General features: G+C 35.8%; 2 protein-coding genes across 4 annotated transcripts; one reads left to right on the forward strand and one right to left on the reverse strand.

Moving 5' to 3' along the window:
• Positions 1–1,861: 1,861 nt before the first annotated feature.
• On the reverse strand, positions 1,862–7,258 carry snx8b (sorting nexin 8b). The gene is made up of 11 exons (XM_079463367.1): positions 7,020–7,258; positions 5,885–6,033; positions 5,274–5,394; positions 5,057–5,193; positions 4,609–4,689; positions 4,231–4,391; positions 3,837–3,966; positions 3,633–3,701; positions 3,178–3,309; positions 2,912–3,061; positions 1,862–2,627 (listed from the first exon to the last, which is right to left on the reverse strand). Exons 1-11 carry the CDS (start codon positions 7,105–7,107, stop codon positions 2,472–2,474), a joined length of 1,374 nt encoding a protein of 457 aa, XP_079319493.1. The 5' UTR covers positions 7,108–7,258; the 3' UTR covers positions 1,862–2,471.
• A 705-nt stretch (positions 7,259–7,963) lies between these two features.
• On the forward strand, positions 7,964–15,968 carry iqce (IQ motif containing E). 3 transcript variants are annotated; one of them, XM_079462201.1, is made up of 22 exons: positions 7,964–8,471; positions 8,618–8,662; positions 9,685–9,730; positions 9,874–10,026; positions 10,214–10,333; positions 10,419–10,489; positions 10,711–10,824; positions 10,933–10,983; positions 11,119–11,189; positions 11,494–11,566; positions 11,639–11,679; positions 11,760–11,929; positions 12,634–12,689; positions 12,857–13,068; positions 13,169–13,270; positions 13,648–13,741; positions 13,927–14,064; positions 14,145–14,246; positions 14,352–14,464; positions 14,975–15,075; positions 15,181–15,240; positions 15,349–15,968. In XM_079462201.1, exons 1-22 carry the CDS (start codon positions 8,421–8,423, stop codon positions 15,498–15,500), a joined length of 2,136 nt encoding a protein of 711 aa, XP_079318327.1. In that variant the 5' UTR covers positions 7,964–8,420; the 3' UTR covers positions 15,501–15,968. The 3 variants fall into 3 exon arrangements, with proteins under 3 accessions (XP_079318327.1, XP_079318329.1, XP_079318328.1); XM_079462203.1 differs by having other exon boundaries at positions 8,009–8,471; positions 9,874–9,981; positions 15,349–15,937; XM_079462202.1 differs by having other exon boundaries at positions 8,047–8,471; positions 10,431–10,489; positions 15,349–15,937.
• The last annotated feature ends 149 nt before the right edge of the window (positions 15,969–16,117 follow it).

The following is a 16,117-nucleotide window of genomic DNA, read 5'->3' on the forward strand; positions in this document are numbered from 1 at the left end:
GGATACAGTTGAACTTTTCTAGACTTCCACAAATGCCTTTGTAAATTGCTTGTTTTGTTTTGACATGGTTCTTTTGAATCGTTGACGGCTTGCCCGAACAAATCAAATAGGAATTATTATGTTTGGTTCACTGACATTCCCTCTAACCTCACACCCTTGTCATTTTCTCTCGGATCTTTATGGTCCGATTTGCAAAGCTGTGAAAATATGTCTTCAGTTATTTCCATATGTGTGCATGTTCTACTCTACCCATGGTTTCACAAGAGGACAAGAACGCACTTTAGTAATCATTTGTTTTGACATATTCTCATTAAAAGTTATTTTGTAAAAGTTCATGATGTTTTTGTTTTAGCGTATGGGAGATTTGGGGTTAGTTGTTACATTTTTTTATTGCAGTGAATAGGAAGAGTTTTGTAGGGTATCGTTTTGAAAGATTTCTGTATTGGCATGTACCTTAAAAAACTATTGTTGCAGAGGAGTACAGCGTACAATTGATTGAACACGCATTGATTATTTGGGGAGATGTTGTCATAATTTATAGGGTTTTTAACAGAATAAAAGCCTCTCATTTAACCTCATATGGGCTTTTATTTTAAGAAAGTTCAAATGAAAATGAAACCATATTAAAACAAACGAAGCTTGAAAAGTGTAAAAAGTATTGTACAAAAATATTAAACCATATTTTGGTCAACGTATAGTGTATTCATACATGTAATATTGTAAATAATAATGTAATACTCAGAATCTATGATAACTCGCCTCGCCTGCTTGAAATATGTTTTTAGGACACTTTTACCTAAATGTATGGTAGCACGCTTTTGTGGTTACCACCGCTAAAGTAGACCCACGTGTCTCTAACTGGAGCTTTTTTTAAACTCAAGTTTCTGAGATCCAACTATTAAAATGTTTCTGTGTGACAACTAGCCCCGGTCTTGTCCAAACCTCTGTTGCCTGTTTCTCTGATGCTCCAATCTGTTTGTATGTACATTTGAAGTCACATATTTAATTCACATGCTCTATAAAAACCAACTTAAACTTTAACCTACATCTGAAATGTTTTGTGTCTAAAACAGGTCAGTTTTTGCATATTTGTGCCATTTGCAAATGTGTTACCACAAAGGAAATTTTTAAACGAAAGGTTACTGAATGTATTAATAAATTCAGTTCACACAAACTGGCTGTGGACACGTCATATTACCAGTGGAAAGTTTGGACGCACCTTCATCCTCATTCCCATTTTTAAATTGTGTAAAATTGAAGCACTCTTTGAAATGAAAAATGTAAACTAACTTGACCATCGGCACCAACTATGATTTTATGTAAATTCATATTTCATTGTAAGTAAATTCATATTTGTTTACAAAGCATAAGCCTTAAGATCAAAATAGTTTAAAGGTCATGAGACATTTATATTCTGTCAAGTGTGTCCAAATATTCACAGGTAACGTTCCTGCCTTTACATGGCATACACACAAATTATTTTATATCAAGGGATGACTATCTTACTCTTTAATTTGTCTCATTCTTTTTCAATTCTCTTGATAACATGCGATGTGTTTTTGGTTTGGCTAACTCTAGCTTGAATGTTTACACGATTTCGATTTAAATCATTTGTATTTACTGATAGAGCATCTTCTGCATGCCAATTGGGTGCCATAATGTAATATTTATGTACAGATCTGTCTCTCAGACCACTGATGCCAACAGAACCGTTCGTGTTGTATCATACCTGACATCTGGAATTATTAAACAATACACTGCCATTTATATAAAACTCATTGGTACTGTCATGTGTAGTAACTAAAACTATCTCTTATTTCTTTAAACTTTATATGAGAATAATACGAGATATATGTTGTTTAGTTATAGACTGACTGCATTGTTTATTTGAAAGTAACCTCTTGCAACTGAATATTGTAGTTCAATATTAGAAGAAAAGGGAATTGCAATATAAGGTCAGCATCAGAATAGAGGTCAGCATGTTGGTGTCTTTCAAAGCAGATTTTTTAATGTATAAATATCAATGCATTAGATAACACAAGGAAAAACTATAAAACGTATATTAAAGATAACGTAAATACACTGTACTTGTACACTGTACAGTCCAACACATTCCACACAAACAAGTTTAACAGGTTTTAAAGATCTTAAAATAAAGATGGTCTACTGAAAATGAGAACCGAATGTAGTTTGAGATGTTCTGAAACAGCATCCAATGTGACAAACTTTAATCCAAATCCTTTGTGAGGGTTTGTGACTATCCACAAACAAATTCTTCGGGGCCATTGGTTAAAATCAAAAGTGTCTTGCAAATGTTTGCATTTGTATATCAAATGTACATTAGTGTGTCTTAAATGCGGTACTTCAGTGGCCCACTGTATTCCATATTTAGTATTTCCATATTTACAAAGTTTGAAGGAAAACATAAAATGACTCTGTAAACTGTGATCTCAGAGACGGTTACAAATGCCTCATAGAGATTTTCTGGTTATGTGGGGAGCGGTGGTGGCACGAGTCCTGCGCTTTGAAGAGATGTGTGTTTGAGATGAAGAGCGAGATGAGGCTTCATTAGCGCTGTCGAACAGAGACTTCAGTTTTGGATGAACGTCACCCCAAACATCACCCATCTACGAGAAACAAACACATAATCATATGTATATATCTATGTATATTTGAATATCATATATTTAATTTGAATATTACATATGAAAATACTAAAATCAGCTTTGAAAACATCTCAGTTCGTAATGTTTTAGTTACACTTAGTCCTGTTTGGAGCTTGCTAGTTTGTATATCATATTTCCCCATATGGCTGCATTTTATAACAAATAATAAAGGTTTGAAGCTAGAGGAGCATTTTTATTTCTGGTTAAACTGTTGCTTTAAAAGAGTCTATAGATTGTGTAAGCACCTCTTTGTGTCCTTGTATTTGCGAGTGGACAAATGTCCCAAGTATGTTAGTTATTAGGGGCAGATGGGTGAAGACAAGCTGAGTTTCTTGATGTAGACACAGAAGAGAGAAATAGTTCCTCAGCTCCACGGTGAGGATTGTGTTTTCCTGCTGTATGGGGACATTTGTGAGTTAAAAACTCATATGAGCCACAATAACAAAAAATGTATAATCATCGAATTACTTTTTTTTATAAATTACTTCTATTTCATGCTGTTGTGTGTTACCTGTGTGAGTAGACAATTGGGCTGCTCGGTGCTGCTCTGTCTCTTCAGGTGTGTAGCCACAGGCCCGCTGCGCTTTTGGAAGGCCCTCTGATGCTCTATTAACACACCGTTGTCATGGCGATCACATAGTTCCTATAAAGAAAGATAATCCAATATATTTTCATCCTGCATCATAAATACCTTCGAAATAAAATATAACGTCTGCTCAAACTGCATTTGGACATGGTTAAATGGGTTTTTTTTTGTGTTATCTTAGGTGCCAGTTGTTGGTGACTCTTCACACCTTAATATTAAAGTAGACATAAACGTATGATCATCATCTCAATAGAGATCCGCGAACTAAACTGGGTATGACAAATAATGAAAATCTGGTTCAAAAGCTGCTGGTCTTCCATCTCAACAGTCATGAACCATAGATCATCTTTTATACTAAATACGAAATGTCAATAAAGTACCTTATACGACTGCAGCTGTTCAAGGAGAAGGTTCAGTTTTTCCACCACTTCATCTTCCTCTCTGCTGCCCTACAACATTCATTTAAAACATTTTCATCAGTATTATGTTCCGAAATGAATGTCCTCGAACCGTAATAGATTAATACCATTAAAGGTCTGAGAGCATTATAAAGTGCATTAGTCGCGAGTAATGCTTAGTAAAACCTGATGTGCTGCTTTGTCTGCAAGAAGGCCAAATTCTCCAGACAGCTCCACGAGGGATTTCCTCTGTGTCGTCCATGCTTTGCCCAGCGCGGCGCTCGCTGGAAGATCTGATGTGTCTGAGCCCAGTTCACTATATAAGAATAAAATAACATCCTTAGACTTGACCACACAGACATGCGATATTCATACTTTTAAAATATGACGTATGATTATTGCATGGATTCAATAATACACATCAATATAAGATTACAAATGCATTTATGAAAAAGATATAATCTGATTAAGATGCATGTATAAAAGCATATCTTTTTTCCTACTCACAACACTAAATCTGAAAACATGATTCGTTGTTTGAAAGGGATTCTCAAGGGTAGATATGGGCTGATCTGTTTACCTCAGGTCTTTGCCAAACATGAGCAGATCTGTGGAGTTCTCTCTCGAGCGCTGTGCCATCCGCTCAGCTGCATCTCTGAGTTTATGGAAACTGTTGTGGATGTTTGCAATGACCTCTCGATTAGTGGCAGCCTGGTTATGTATGTCCTCTGGCAGGTACACCTTTAAAAAGAAATTCCTGTCTTGTTTTTATTTCCAAGCGTAGCATTTTATAGTGTTATCAAGTACATGAATAATATTTAAAAGGTATTTCAAAGAATATCATAGTGCATGCCCAAAAATACCATGGTACTGTTTTAATGGTGTTATATAAGCTATATTTGTTATGTCTGAAACGGAGTGGTGTATAATAGGTGAGCTAAGGTCAGCTTTTACCCACCTTGCCATGCAATGCCATCTGTGAGGTCAGGAACTCGTCACCTGATGTCTTAAACGCTTCACGCAGCTTGTGTTGAACATCCTGCAACATCAGTTGATCTAAATAACTTTTTGATTCAGTAAGCTACTGACAGCTCATATTCTTCATGGAATGCGGTTCATTATTTATGTATCTTTTTTCAAATATCACATTTTAATTTAACTTCATTTGTGTTTAAAATGCATAAATGATTTGTATTAAAGAAGGACTACTTGGAGAAAGGCTACTGGTTTACCCACAAATCCAGCATTGTATTTTTTTCTATTGTGCTTTTTCTTAAAGAAACAGTTCTCATTAAAACATAGACATGTGCTTTTGCTTTCCACAGAATATGAATAGATTCAAAATAGTCTGGAACGTTCCAAGGTTAAATCAGTTCGACTGCCCTCTACAGTTTGACACGACTTACAGCACTGCTCGCCTGCAGAAAGATGCTGACCAGTTCATCTCCTGCTAGAACTGGATGTCTGATCACTAAGGTCATGAACCTTTGTAACCCACGACGACGGCTGTCATTAAACTCTCGGTCTGATATTGAGTTTAAAACTGAGAGAGAAAAAACAGAGAGTTAGTTATATAACAGCTATATAAGCTGGTTTTGCAGAATATTTTTGTTCCAATCCTACCGCCTTTAAGGATGCGATTTGGGGGCAGAGGCGGAACCATCCTGTAGATAAACTTCTGCAGTAACAAACTGTGGAAATGTTCAAAATCACTGAACCTGCGGTGAACCGGAATCTGGAAACACTGTGCATAAAATAATGAAACAGTTTTTTTATATTATGTCACTTTCTGACACTGTAGTGTTGGATAATAAATGTCGTTTAACTCTTAAATACTTAAAAACAAATACACATAAACATGGTTTTATTATTTTTGTTAGTTAAAAATGAACTGCAGAAGGGTTAATTCATACTGTAAAAAAACATCACTGACACGATTTTACTTTGATTTGTTTACAGATTTATCACGTATAATGTCTGAACATTGTACACATAGGCTATATTCAAATTACAGGAAAAAAAGGAAACCATGTAATTTTACAGGAAGAAACATTTATTTTACGTTTTTTAAACAGGATTTTATTACAATATATTTTTTAAATACTGTCAAATTACAGAACAGGACTGCAAATTTAATAGAAAACCATGTCATTTTACAGGAAAAACTTTTTTATGAAATATTTCTGGCACCAAAGCAGCCTGAATTTTTTTTAGATACACACATATGTATTTACCTTACTGACAATCCGATACTCCACATGTTTAAGAAAGGGAATTCTTTTCCTCTGTGGTTCGATCTCCACCAGCACACTATCTCCCAGTTCTTTTAGAGACAGCCCATAGACCAGGGTGCTTTGTTGACCCATATGCATTTCTTTTGTGCCTGAGAACAAATGTACAACGCCACAGATATAGACAACTGAGGATGATTTTATATAATTGAATAAAGCTCTGCTATTTAACAATCACATTTAAAATACATTTGGGTAAGTAACGCCGCATTCAAATTCTGTTTTGTGTTATATAACAAAATAATGGAAATTATGGATTTACAATCATCCCCAATATGGTTTAAGTGAAACGTTTTAATCGTAGAAAAAAATGACCTATTTCAGATCATACAAGCTATGCTTAAAATATCCAGGGTAAAAATTGTGTATTATTATTGCAGATACAAACATTTAAATGCACATTATATATCAATATTACTTTTGTGAGTTAGCATATTTTATTAATATTAATGTCTTAATTACAATTTGTGTGCCTTTTCATGTGTTCAAGTGTAAATCAAACTTAAGGGTATTTGAAGGTGCACTGTATGTCATGTCTGTCTGTAAGTTAAGGATAACAGGATCTGTTACCTTGTCAATATAGGGCAAGGGGTGATTTCAGGTGATGCTAAACGTTATATTTAACTGGACATAACACTGACCACACTGGTTTGTTCCAGGGAAGGTCAGTAAATTCAATTATAATTCACATAGACATAACTAGGCAGAATACATTTTTAATGCTAATATAAAGCATACAGTACACAAAAGCAGGCTCGAATCTGTTCTCACCCATGACATTTATATTTCATAAAATATATATTTTTTAACATATGGGAAGTGCTCATTGGCATAAACAGATAACTTGTTAATAAAGAAATGTAAAATTAATGTATTTCAGTAAAGAGTTAGGATATGCTTTTTGCAAATAAACCCTATACATGCCTATACAGTGTAGGCTAATATAGAATACGACATAAGCAAAACATAACCAAATACTTTAGCATTTTTAAAGTAAAATGTGGATGAACTGCATCAAATCAAAAAGGTCACATAAGCAACACGTTTTTCTTAAGTTAAATCCTTCCATTTGACTTACCTGAAATATGGATGTATGCGGTAGGTTGACTTCGCCTTCTAGTCCCCGAGTCACCTTTGCTTACACCTAAACTGCCCTCTTCATGCATAATACCCGACTACAGACCGACGACACCAACAGATCAAATACTATAACAATCCCTTCTCGCTCTCTCCTGCCCACCCTCTCTCTCTCTCTTTCCCTCCTCTCGCATCCCTCAACACACATACCACCATTAATCACTTAAAGAGGATAGGACCTTTTTTTTAAACATCACAGTCTCTTGGAGGCAGGCAGGAATTAAAGCTTATGTAACCGGTTTATAATAATGAGAGTGAGCAGGCAAAAGATTTAGGGTATTTGTATGGACTTTAAAGGCTTTGCAACAGAGCTGCTTGGTAATTAAAATACACACAGGAGGCAATTCAGGTCACACCATATTACAGTATTATTCAAGGGAAGACACTTCTATTAACATATGTTCAAGGCGCTATATAGATAGTATAAGCAGGTGGTTTTAAATGCAATCCCCAAACCACATCATCACATGTGACTAATAATATGACCAACAAGGTCACAATCATCATTTTTTTCCAAACAGTTATTATTAAATATTAAATTATAGCAGGATTATGTCCCATGTAGCCTCCAGCTTTTGGTATTTCATTAAAATCTAAGTTTGAATGCAACGTAAACATTTTAAAACAATTAAGGTTGTACGAGTTTATTAAAGTTTACAGACAACACAAAAGGGTTTTACACAGTTGATGTTATAGACTAACACGATCAATAAATATTGATAAAGCAGAACTTGCCTATGATTGTTTGATAAAACAGATATGAAAGGAAAGAGATTTAATGATTGACACATATAAAGTAATTGTACTGTGCACATCTATCTTAATGATTTGTACAGAATGCAGGGAATTGTGGGTTTATGAGTTTTCTTCCCGTGTAGAATCAGCGACCGCTCAATCGCGGTATGCGCAAACGTTACGCATTGCTGACGCACGCGAATATATTTAACGCGTTTGCCATGTTGAACATTACGGTTGCTAGACGACAATAATGCACATTTTATCCTCACTGCGAAGACAAGAAACGACGCTTCGTTATATTCCTGTAAAACTGACTAATAAACAAAAGATATCTACAGCTTTCCTCTTTTACGTCGACATCAGGAAACAGCTGCATCTTGGGAACTTCTTCTCGCGACCCTCTTTCCATTTCAGGACGGTTTTATGTTGTTTTTATTATCAGGATGCATACAAATATTAAAATAAGATTGTCTGCCGCATAATAATGATCGGATCTTATAAACCCTAGTTCTTTCTCATAAACGAGACAGTATTATGGTCCTGCTGTCGATGACACGCGCTGCAATAGGTCATAATACAATAAAAACGCATCACAGAGGCTATAATGTCTGTAGTAGCTGGTGAACTCGTCACTGAAGAGGAAGTAGAGGACCTGGTAAGTACACTAACATTTTATAGTTTGGCCTATAGCAGCTACAAAGTGCATTACGGTGACCACCATGTTTTTGGGCATGGTAAACGGATTTACCTTCTTTTGTCTTACAAAGCATATTTATGTTTTATTTTGCATCTTTCTTAAAGGTAGAGGACAGTCCATGTAGCAGCTATGTGTCTGATACTGAAAAGGTGAGAGAGATCTTGATATATTATTAATATTTTCTGTAATGCGTCCTGCATCATCAATAAACAAACTACAGTTAGTTCAGAATGCAGCTGCCAGAGTTTCAGGTCCAGAAAATACGATCACATAACCCCTTCACATAATCGATCACATAATCCCATAAATACGATCACATAACCCCTTCACATAATCGATCACATAATCCCATAAATACGATCACATAACCCCTTCACATAATCGATCACATAATCCCATAAATACGATCACATAACCCCTTCACATAATCGATCACATAATCCCATAAATACGATCACATAACCCCTTCACATAATCGATCACATAATCCCATAAATATTGATATTATTCCAGGATCAGACACCCAATTTAAATCTAGATTAAAGACACATCTTTTCAGCCAAGCATTCAATTAATGCAAAATATGCTAAATAAACCACCAGGAGATGCTGACATAAAATATTATTTACTAGGTTAAACAAGTTAAACTATTCATGTTCTGTGTTTTACCCTTTTTTGGGGGGTTTTCCGTTTTTCCCCTGTAAAGTTGCTTTGGAACAATGCATATTGTGAAAAGCGCTATATAAATAAAATTGAATTGAATTGAATTACCATAGATATGCTTAGAGTGAAAATTCTGTCATCATTTACTCACCCTCTTGTCGATTGAAACCTGTACATCCTTCTTTCTTCCGCTGAACACAAGAATGTTGTTGAGCGGCGCCCATTTACTTGCATTGGTTTTGTGTCCATACAATAGAAGTGAATGAGTGCCGGTTACCAACAAAATATCTTCTTTTGTGTTCTGCAAAAGAAAGTCATGCAGGTTTGGAATGACAAGAGAGTAAATTACGACCAATTTTCCGTATTGAGTGAACTATTACTTTTAAGTCATCATTCTACTGTAGTTTATTTGATTCTTTCAATTGATGTGATTTTGCTAAAATGACAGAACAATAAGCACCAATGTGTAAAGCAGATGTGTCCAGTCGTTTCCTGTTTTGTTTTTCAGAAGTCACAAAAAAAGAAGGTATCTGGAAGACCACCTCCATCCCCTAGTAAGTGAGCTGTTTTCATTCACAGCTCTGTATATTTCTTGTTTTGTGCCATGGTTGGGTGTATGATAGAGTTTTCTAGCATGTCACACACAGTCTCAGCATTCATTCAAACCAAATCAACATTTATTCATCTGTCTGTATAGAGTCGCCCTACCTGAACAGTGCAAACTTGCGTCCAAAAAGAAATCCAGTAGCATCGTGGAAGACTGTGAAAAAGCCCCAGCTCCTGAACCCTGAAACCTCCCCGACGGGTACACCCAGAGACGTTTGGCTGCACTTACAGAATGATGCACATGGTCTGACCCTTCTATTACTATTTTGGTTGAAACTGTACTCTTATTGGGTACGATCTGCATCTTACCAATGAGTTACAAGTGGTCACACGGTCGTACACTGTAATACCAGACCACACTTTTTTTCAAACATACTTTACTGTATATAACAAGAAAAAGCTTTAAATGTCTTTTATATATTTTTTTTCAGGGACCTTGTCAAAGTCTCCAAAAGCAGTGGATCACAGTATCACACAGCCCAGCACACCTGACTACTTGAAGGAGGCGTTAGGAATGAAAAAGCCTAAATACTCTCGTTCCGCATCCAACGGTGAGATGAGTTTGGTGTGACTGGTGTGTTCATGACATATTGATCAGTTGTGTGTCAGTTATTAAGTTTCGTATCATTTCATAAGGTTATGTTCCAGGCACCCCAGACTACAAAGAGAAGGAGGATATGTATGATGAAATAATAGATCTGAAAAAGGTAAAAACTATCAATATTCATGTATTCATTTTACTCCGATATTAGCCACAATCCTTTGCATTGTACAAATGGGGTCAATGATGTTATAGGATGTTTCAATGTTGTCGTTCATTTCCTTTCCGGTCAGGATTCCAACAAGTGATTTTGATATACAGTTGCACTGGATTCAATCATGTTTCCAGAATGCTTGAACCTATGTGTTAACTTTTCTGTCATCCAAGATCATCCAAGCCCAAAAAGTTGAATCTGACAAGATAAAAGCCAAACTTCGCCGTCTCGAAGAGGACAACGCTAAGAAAGACAGACAAATCGAACAGCTGCTGGATCCAGCAAAGGTTACGAACCTATCATCAGCAAATTAGTTTGCGGAATCATTTGCATAAAGTAAAGTATCCCATCCGAGCTCATTTGAAATGATAATCATTTTTACTCTGATCACACAGGACCCAGAGTATGCAAGGGGTTTAGTGGACAAGAAAACCGATCATAGATCGGTGAGTTTGCAGTCATGATAATCTCTCACAACCATCCACGGTTAATCACATCTGTACCTTTTCATTTGAGAAATTGATGTGATGCCACATGAAATCGTTTTTTATCCCCTGTATCTTTTTAAACTGGTACACTAGATCATTAATGGACTGAAACACAGAGTTCTGCGATTGGAGCAGCAGTGCAGAGAGAAAGAGAACGCATTGAGGTGTGATTCATTTACATTATACATTCACGCTATTATTGTGCAAATCCCAGGAATCACAAGTACAGTAATAATGAAATATATACCTTGAAATCACTATAAGAATCTTTCAAGAGCATAAATTTCAACAGTATGAAAGACAAACTCTTGTATGTGAGTTAATTATTTTAGGATACATTGTGATCTCACTTCATTTTGATTCCAATGAAAATCTCAGATTTTAGTCGAATACATGAAGACTGAACTGAAATGAAGAATTATTTATGATTTTGCACCGTATCTATAACAAAAATAATGTTGTTCACAGCCAACTTCAGAGTGACCTTAAAACTACCAACATGCAGGAAATGAAGATGACAATAGAAACTTACTATGAGGAGGTAACTTCATAAATTCTGCGTAATTTCAGTTCTTTTTTGTCATTCAGTTATTATAATAGTCTTTATTTTCAGGTTCGCAGGTTGCGTGCACTGTTGGATTTATCAGAGAAAAGGTACGACCATTATTATTTGCACTCACAAGTTTATGGTCTCTTTTTAATCTTATGTCACTTGAATCTCGCTTACTCTCTAGTAATAGGGCAGAAAGCAAAAACAGCAGGCAACGGAACAAGACCCTCGGTGCGATGGTGCTGAAACTTACAAAAGGAGTTAAACAGCTGGAGGATGAGAATCAAGAACTGAAACAGGAAATGACACGAGAAGAAATCAGCATGATGGAAAGCCCTGTCTGCCGGGCCAAGGGTACTTACATTTACGATTCACATCATAGTCAGACTTAATCCTTGCAGTTTGACCCATTAGCTATCATTTCACTAAACCGTTCACACAAAAATTATATTGATGCATTGTGCATTTAGTAAGACGCAAAGGGCTGTGTATTTTTTTAGGATCTATAGACAGAAATGCAATATAATATACATAAATATGTCTTCAGAGGTGTGTAAAGATCTTACATAATGAATCGTTATGTTTGTCTATCTACGTACATCGCAGGTCCCCTTGCATGGATTTCGCCATGTTGTTTCTACAGTAGCGCTAAACGGACAAACTGGTCTAGAGAGCGTGTTTTGTAAATACGTTGTGTCCTTCAGCAAATAAGCGAAAACGGGATGAAAACTTAGTTGTGTGTTAGCCATCGCAGTGCTATGAAAGAGAGGGGTGGTGTGAGCCGTTGGTTGCAATTCCTAATTGCACCACTAGATGCCGCTAAGTTAAATACACTGGACCCTAGAAACACGGATTGCTTTTGGCCCAGTGCGATATGCCAGTGCCTTACTGGGGAGGTCAAGACACAGAAGTGAACTGAGGAACTGTGGTTTTGCTTAATAAAAAGCAATAATGTTTATATTTCTCAACAATCATTGCTCAAAAAATAAATAAAGTATTTGATGTTGCAACCTTTCGTCGGAACTCTGGCATTTCATCAAATGTTTATATGCTTACAGGTTATATGGATTGGAGTAAACAGAGACTGGTGCGACGAATCCTGGAAGTTGAAAAGGTTTTTCATTTTTAATATTAAACACCTTTCATTATAGAAAGCATGATCGATTTTGTGAATCAACTTTTGTGCTGTTGGTAAATTTGGTTTGGACTTGCACAAAATGCACTATTGTAAAGAAACAATGCTTTTACAAATATTTATTTTTGAATTGACTTTTTTACCAGAGAGTAGAGCAGATAAAGAATATGCAGGTCTCAAAAGTGTCACCGAAGAGCCCAGAGGTAGTTACCAATTCTGAATCATCGAATCAGAGCGAATCTGTCAAAACAGACACACAACCGTCCGAGATTACAGAGACTCATGCGTGTCTGAGGGAAACAGTTAAGAAACTTCAAGAGGAGAATAAAGAGCTACAGGATAAACTGACCCAGAAAGAGTGAGTTGACAAACGCACAAATTTCTGGTTGATGAATGATAAAGCATCTTAAGTTCATGAATTGGTAGTAATTCTGGTTTTAAATATTCTGTTGTGTCAGTAAGGAGAAAAAGCAGATGTCTGTCGAGAAGGATGAAAGGATGAAAGAAATGGTACTTAAAAAACAAATCAAAGACCATGAACAAATGATGCAGACTCACAGGTTTGTAATATACTGTAATATATTATACCTCGGGCTGTTGAATGCTTCAATCTGATTGGTTGTCAAACATTCTATGGGTGCACATTAACTGTCGAATAGTTGAATGGCCAGTCGTCAATTATTCCTTACATTCATTATGGCATGTAATGTGTTTTATTAATGGGAGATTTAGTGGAAAATCCCATCAAGGTGTTTATTGGATTGTGAAATTTTAGGCTGCCATATTATTGGATATGTTGGTGATGTCAGCAAAATAAAAAGCCATTCATAGCTCTATTTAATAAAAATATAATCTAAAAAAATTTATGAATCATGATGATCAATATGACAATTTATTAGGAAATTACATTAGACCAATTTTCATGTTTTCTTTGAAGGCAGGAGATGGGAACACTGATTATAGAAATCAACTGTTTAAAGGAGAAATTGGAGGAGGAGAGAAACATCAGATTTGCACGAAATCAAAGTCAGGTAACGCTTAAAATATTCTTCTGCATCCTTTCAAACACACACTGACACAAATACGGCAGAACAACCAACAACCATAATCTCTTTTAAATAGATTGACTGGGAATATGCCAACTCAGAGATTAAAAACTGAGCTTGATGAAGCCAATCTATATTTTCTGATGAAACCATCACATCTCATCTCATAGGTTCCGGACAGTTCTTTGTCTTTAACACTCACAGAACCATTATCGCCATCATCGGTGCCAGAGCGAAACGTTGAACAGATGGACAAGAACAAAGCAGCTAACGTCATCCAGACACACTGGCAGTCACACCGTGAACGGGTTTGTAAAGCACACACACTCTGAGATTGCAGACTATTTACAGTTTTACAATCCTCATATTACACGTTTTCTTTTTTTAGGATCTGGTTCTCTTGCAGTCCAGCCTCAGAGGGCATTTAACCAGACAGATGCAATTAGAAAAACAGACAACAGTGGAATTTATACCCACCCATGTTGCCACGGTAACCATTTTTGTCTTGGTACCTTATATTTGTTATTGCATAGACATCCAAACTATTACTAATACATAATTAACATAATATATGATGCACACCTGTGTTTTTCAGAGCCAATCGGGTGTAAACACAGAGGCTGATGGTTGTGTACAGGAAAAGGAAGTCACGCTGCTGCAGTCTGTTTTTAGGGCTCATATTAAACGTAGCACTCTGAGGATGGAAAGGTGATGTGATATCTTCACACTTACATACTTCACTGATCCCAGAAACGAAACACAAATACAACACATTGTGGATGACAGACCGCAAACAAATAATATAAGCCTGAATACTAAAATACATTAGTTTAAGTTTTAGTTAATCAAGAAAAATATAATGTGTGTGAATCGTTTTGTTTACCCTTGTGTTGTGTTTGTTTGTTGATGCAATTCTTTGTCTTTTTCCTTTACTTTTCCTTTAAGATGTTTTTTCACCCATGTCAGATTTTTGTTATATTATAAAAAAGAGATTTGTTTTATAAATTTAACAAACATTACCCATATATGTTGCATGTAACTATGATTAAGTAAACATCAATTAAACATGTAAACAATTATTTTTGGAAACTTTTATGGGTTATCCATTTTTATTCACATTGACTATGTAACGAAAACATGAACACCACACCACAGAATCAATTATATTGCAGAATAAAATTATTCTCCTAACTATCATATCTTGAATCAATGTTTCAGGCCATCTACAGAGACAGAATCTCTTCCTTCCGCAAATCAGAAAAAGCAGTATCTCTCTGCTCCTCCACTCTTGTCCATAAGGAACAAAATGCAAACCTCAGGTTAAGAAATGATTTATTTATTTGGTCCTGGTCACACGTATTGGGTCCTGTCCTCCCATTAAAACACCCGTGGCTGTTATTTAGATGTTTATCATGGTCTTCTAGGTGGAGCTCAGGATGGCAAAAAGACTAAAGAAGATTTGAATCCTGCTTCTATCGCTTCAGGTCAGAATACACAACATCTACTCTGAAACTACCTTTATACCATATTCAATATATAACTCATAATAATGTACTTATTGTAATGACTTAAGATTGTGTTTTGCTGTTTAGATGATAGGAAGATCCAACAACAGCCATCGGCAACAGAGATCCCACAGACAGTCGATTCAGATGACTCTGATGACATTATCATGTCTCCTTCAAGGCCAATGAGAAAAAGAGAATCGCTCCCGAGTCCGCTCAACTCTAAGGACTTGATTTAGTTTTTATGTGCGTAAAACACATAAACTGTCATCTATTTGGCAATAATAATCATTTTGTGGATCACATGAATGAGGGACCATTATTATCCACTAAGTGTCTTCCCACTCCAAAAGTGCCTTGTGTTGTATATTCTTTCATTAAAGGAGGACATTTTATAAAGGTTATTTAAGCCATGTGTGCATTTAAGGTACACCTTCGATAAATACAAATTTCAGGTATTGCGAGACTCCACAATATTGATGTACATAACAAAACGCTGTGTGAAGGGTTTGTTTTACCCTGTAAATCTTCTGCTGTTGTAGATAAATGTTTGTGTGTTATGCCATAGACATATGTATCCAGCACTGAAAACTTTGCTTGATAACTGTACCCGAATTGTTTTCTTCTTGTCATTTTTAATTCATATTAAACGTTTGACAATATCAATGCACAATTCGACTGTTTAGCAATGACTGCATGAATATTGCTTGAGAAACGCCGCCATGGTTTGAAATGAAGAGTTTGGTTCCAAAACGAGATTTAAGCCATAATAACTCAAATAATATCAATATCACAATCACTAAAACATAATAAAAACACAATTTTAGATTTTTTAAACAGACTTATCTCATTTTGG

This window comes from Barbatula barbatula (genome assembly GCF_947034865.1).
Source record: "Barbatula barbatula genome assembly, chromosome: 8".
In the NCBI taxonomy this organism is placed as follows: domain Eukaryota; kingdom Metazoa; phylum Chordata; class Actinopteri; order Cypriniformes; family Nemacheilidae; genus Barbatula; species Barbatula barbatula.

What these genes read in the sequence shown, in the direction of transcription:
- snx8b (XM_079463367.1), bottom strand. Translation starts at nt 7,107, where the DNA reads ATGCATGAAGAGGGCAGTTTAGGTGTAAGCAAAGGTGACTCGGGGACT. An exon ending in TTCTGCAGGCGAGCAGTGCT is followed by an intron (nt 4,690 to 5,056) that starts GTAAGTCGTGTC and finishes CTGATGTTGCAG; the next exon opens with GATGTTCAACACAAGCTGCG. An exon ending in AAATACAAGGACACAAAGAG is followed by an intron (nt 2,628 to 2,911) that starts GTGCTTACACAA and finishes TGTTTCTCGTAG; the next exon opens with ATGGGTGATGTTTGGGGTGA.
- iqce (XM_079462201.1), top strand. Translation starts at nt 8,421, where the DNA reads ATGTCTGTAGTAGCTGGTGAACTCGTCACTGAAGAGGAAGTAGAGGAC. An exon ending in CTTACAGAATGATGCACATG is followed by an intron (nt 10,027 to 10,213) that starts GTCTGACCCTTC and finishes ATTTTTTTTCAG; the next exon opens with GGACCTTGTCAAAGTCTCCA. An exon ending in GAATCCTGGAAGTTGAAAAG is followed by an intron (nt 12,690 to 12,856) that starts GTTTTTCATTTT and finishes CTTTTTTACCAG; the next exon opens with AGAGTAGAGCAGATAAAGAA.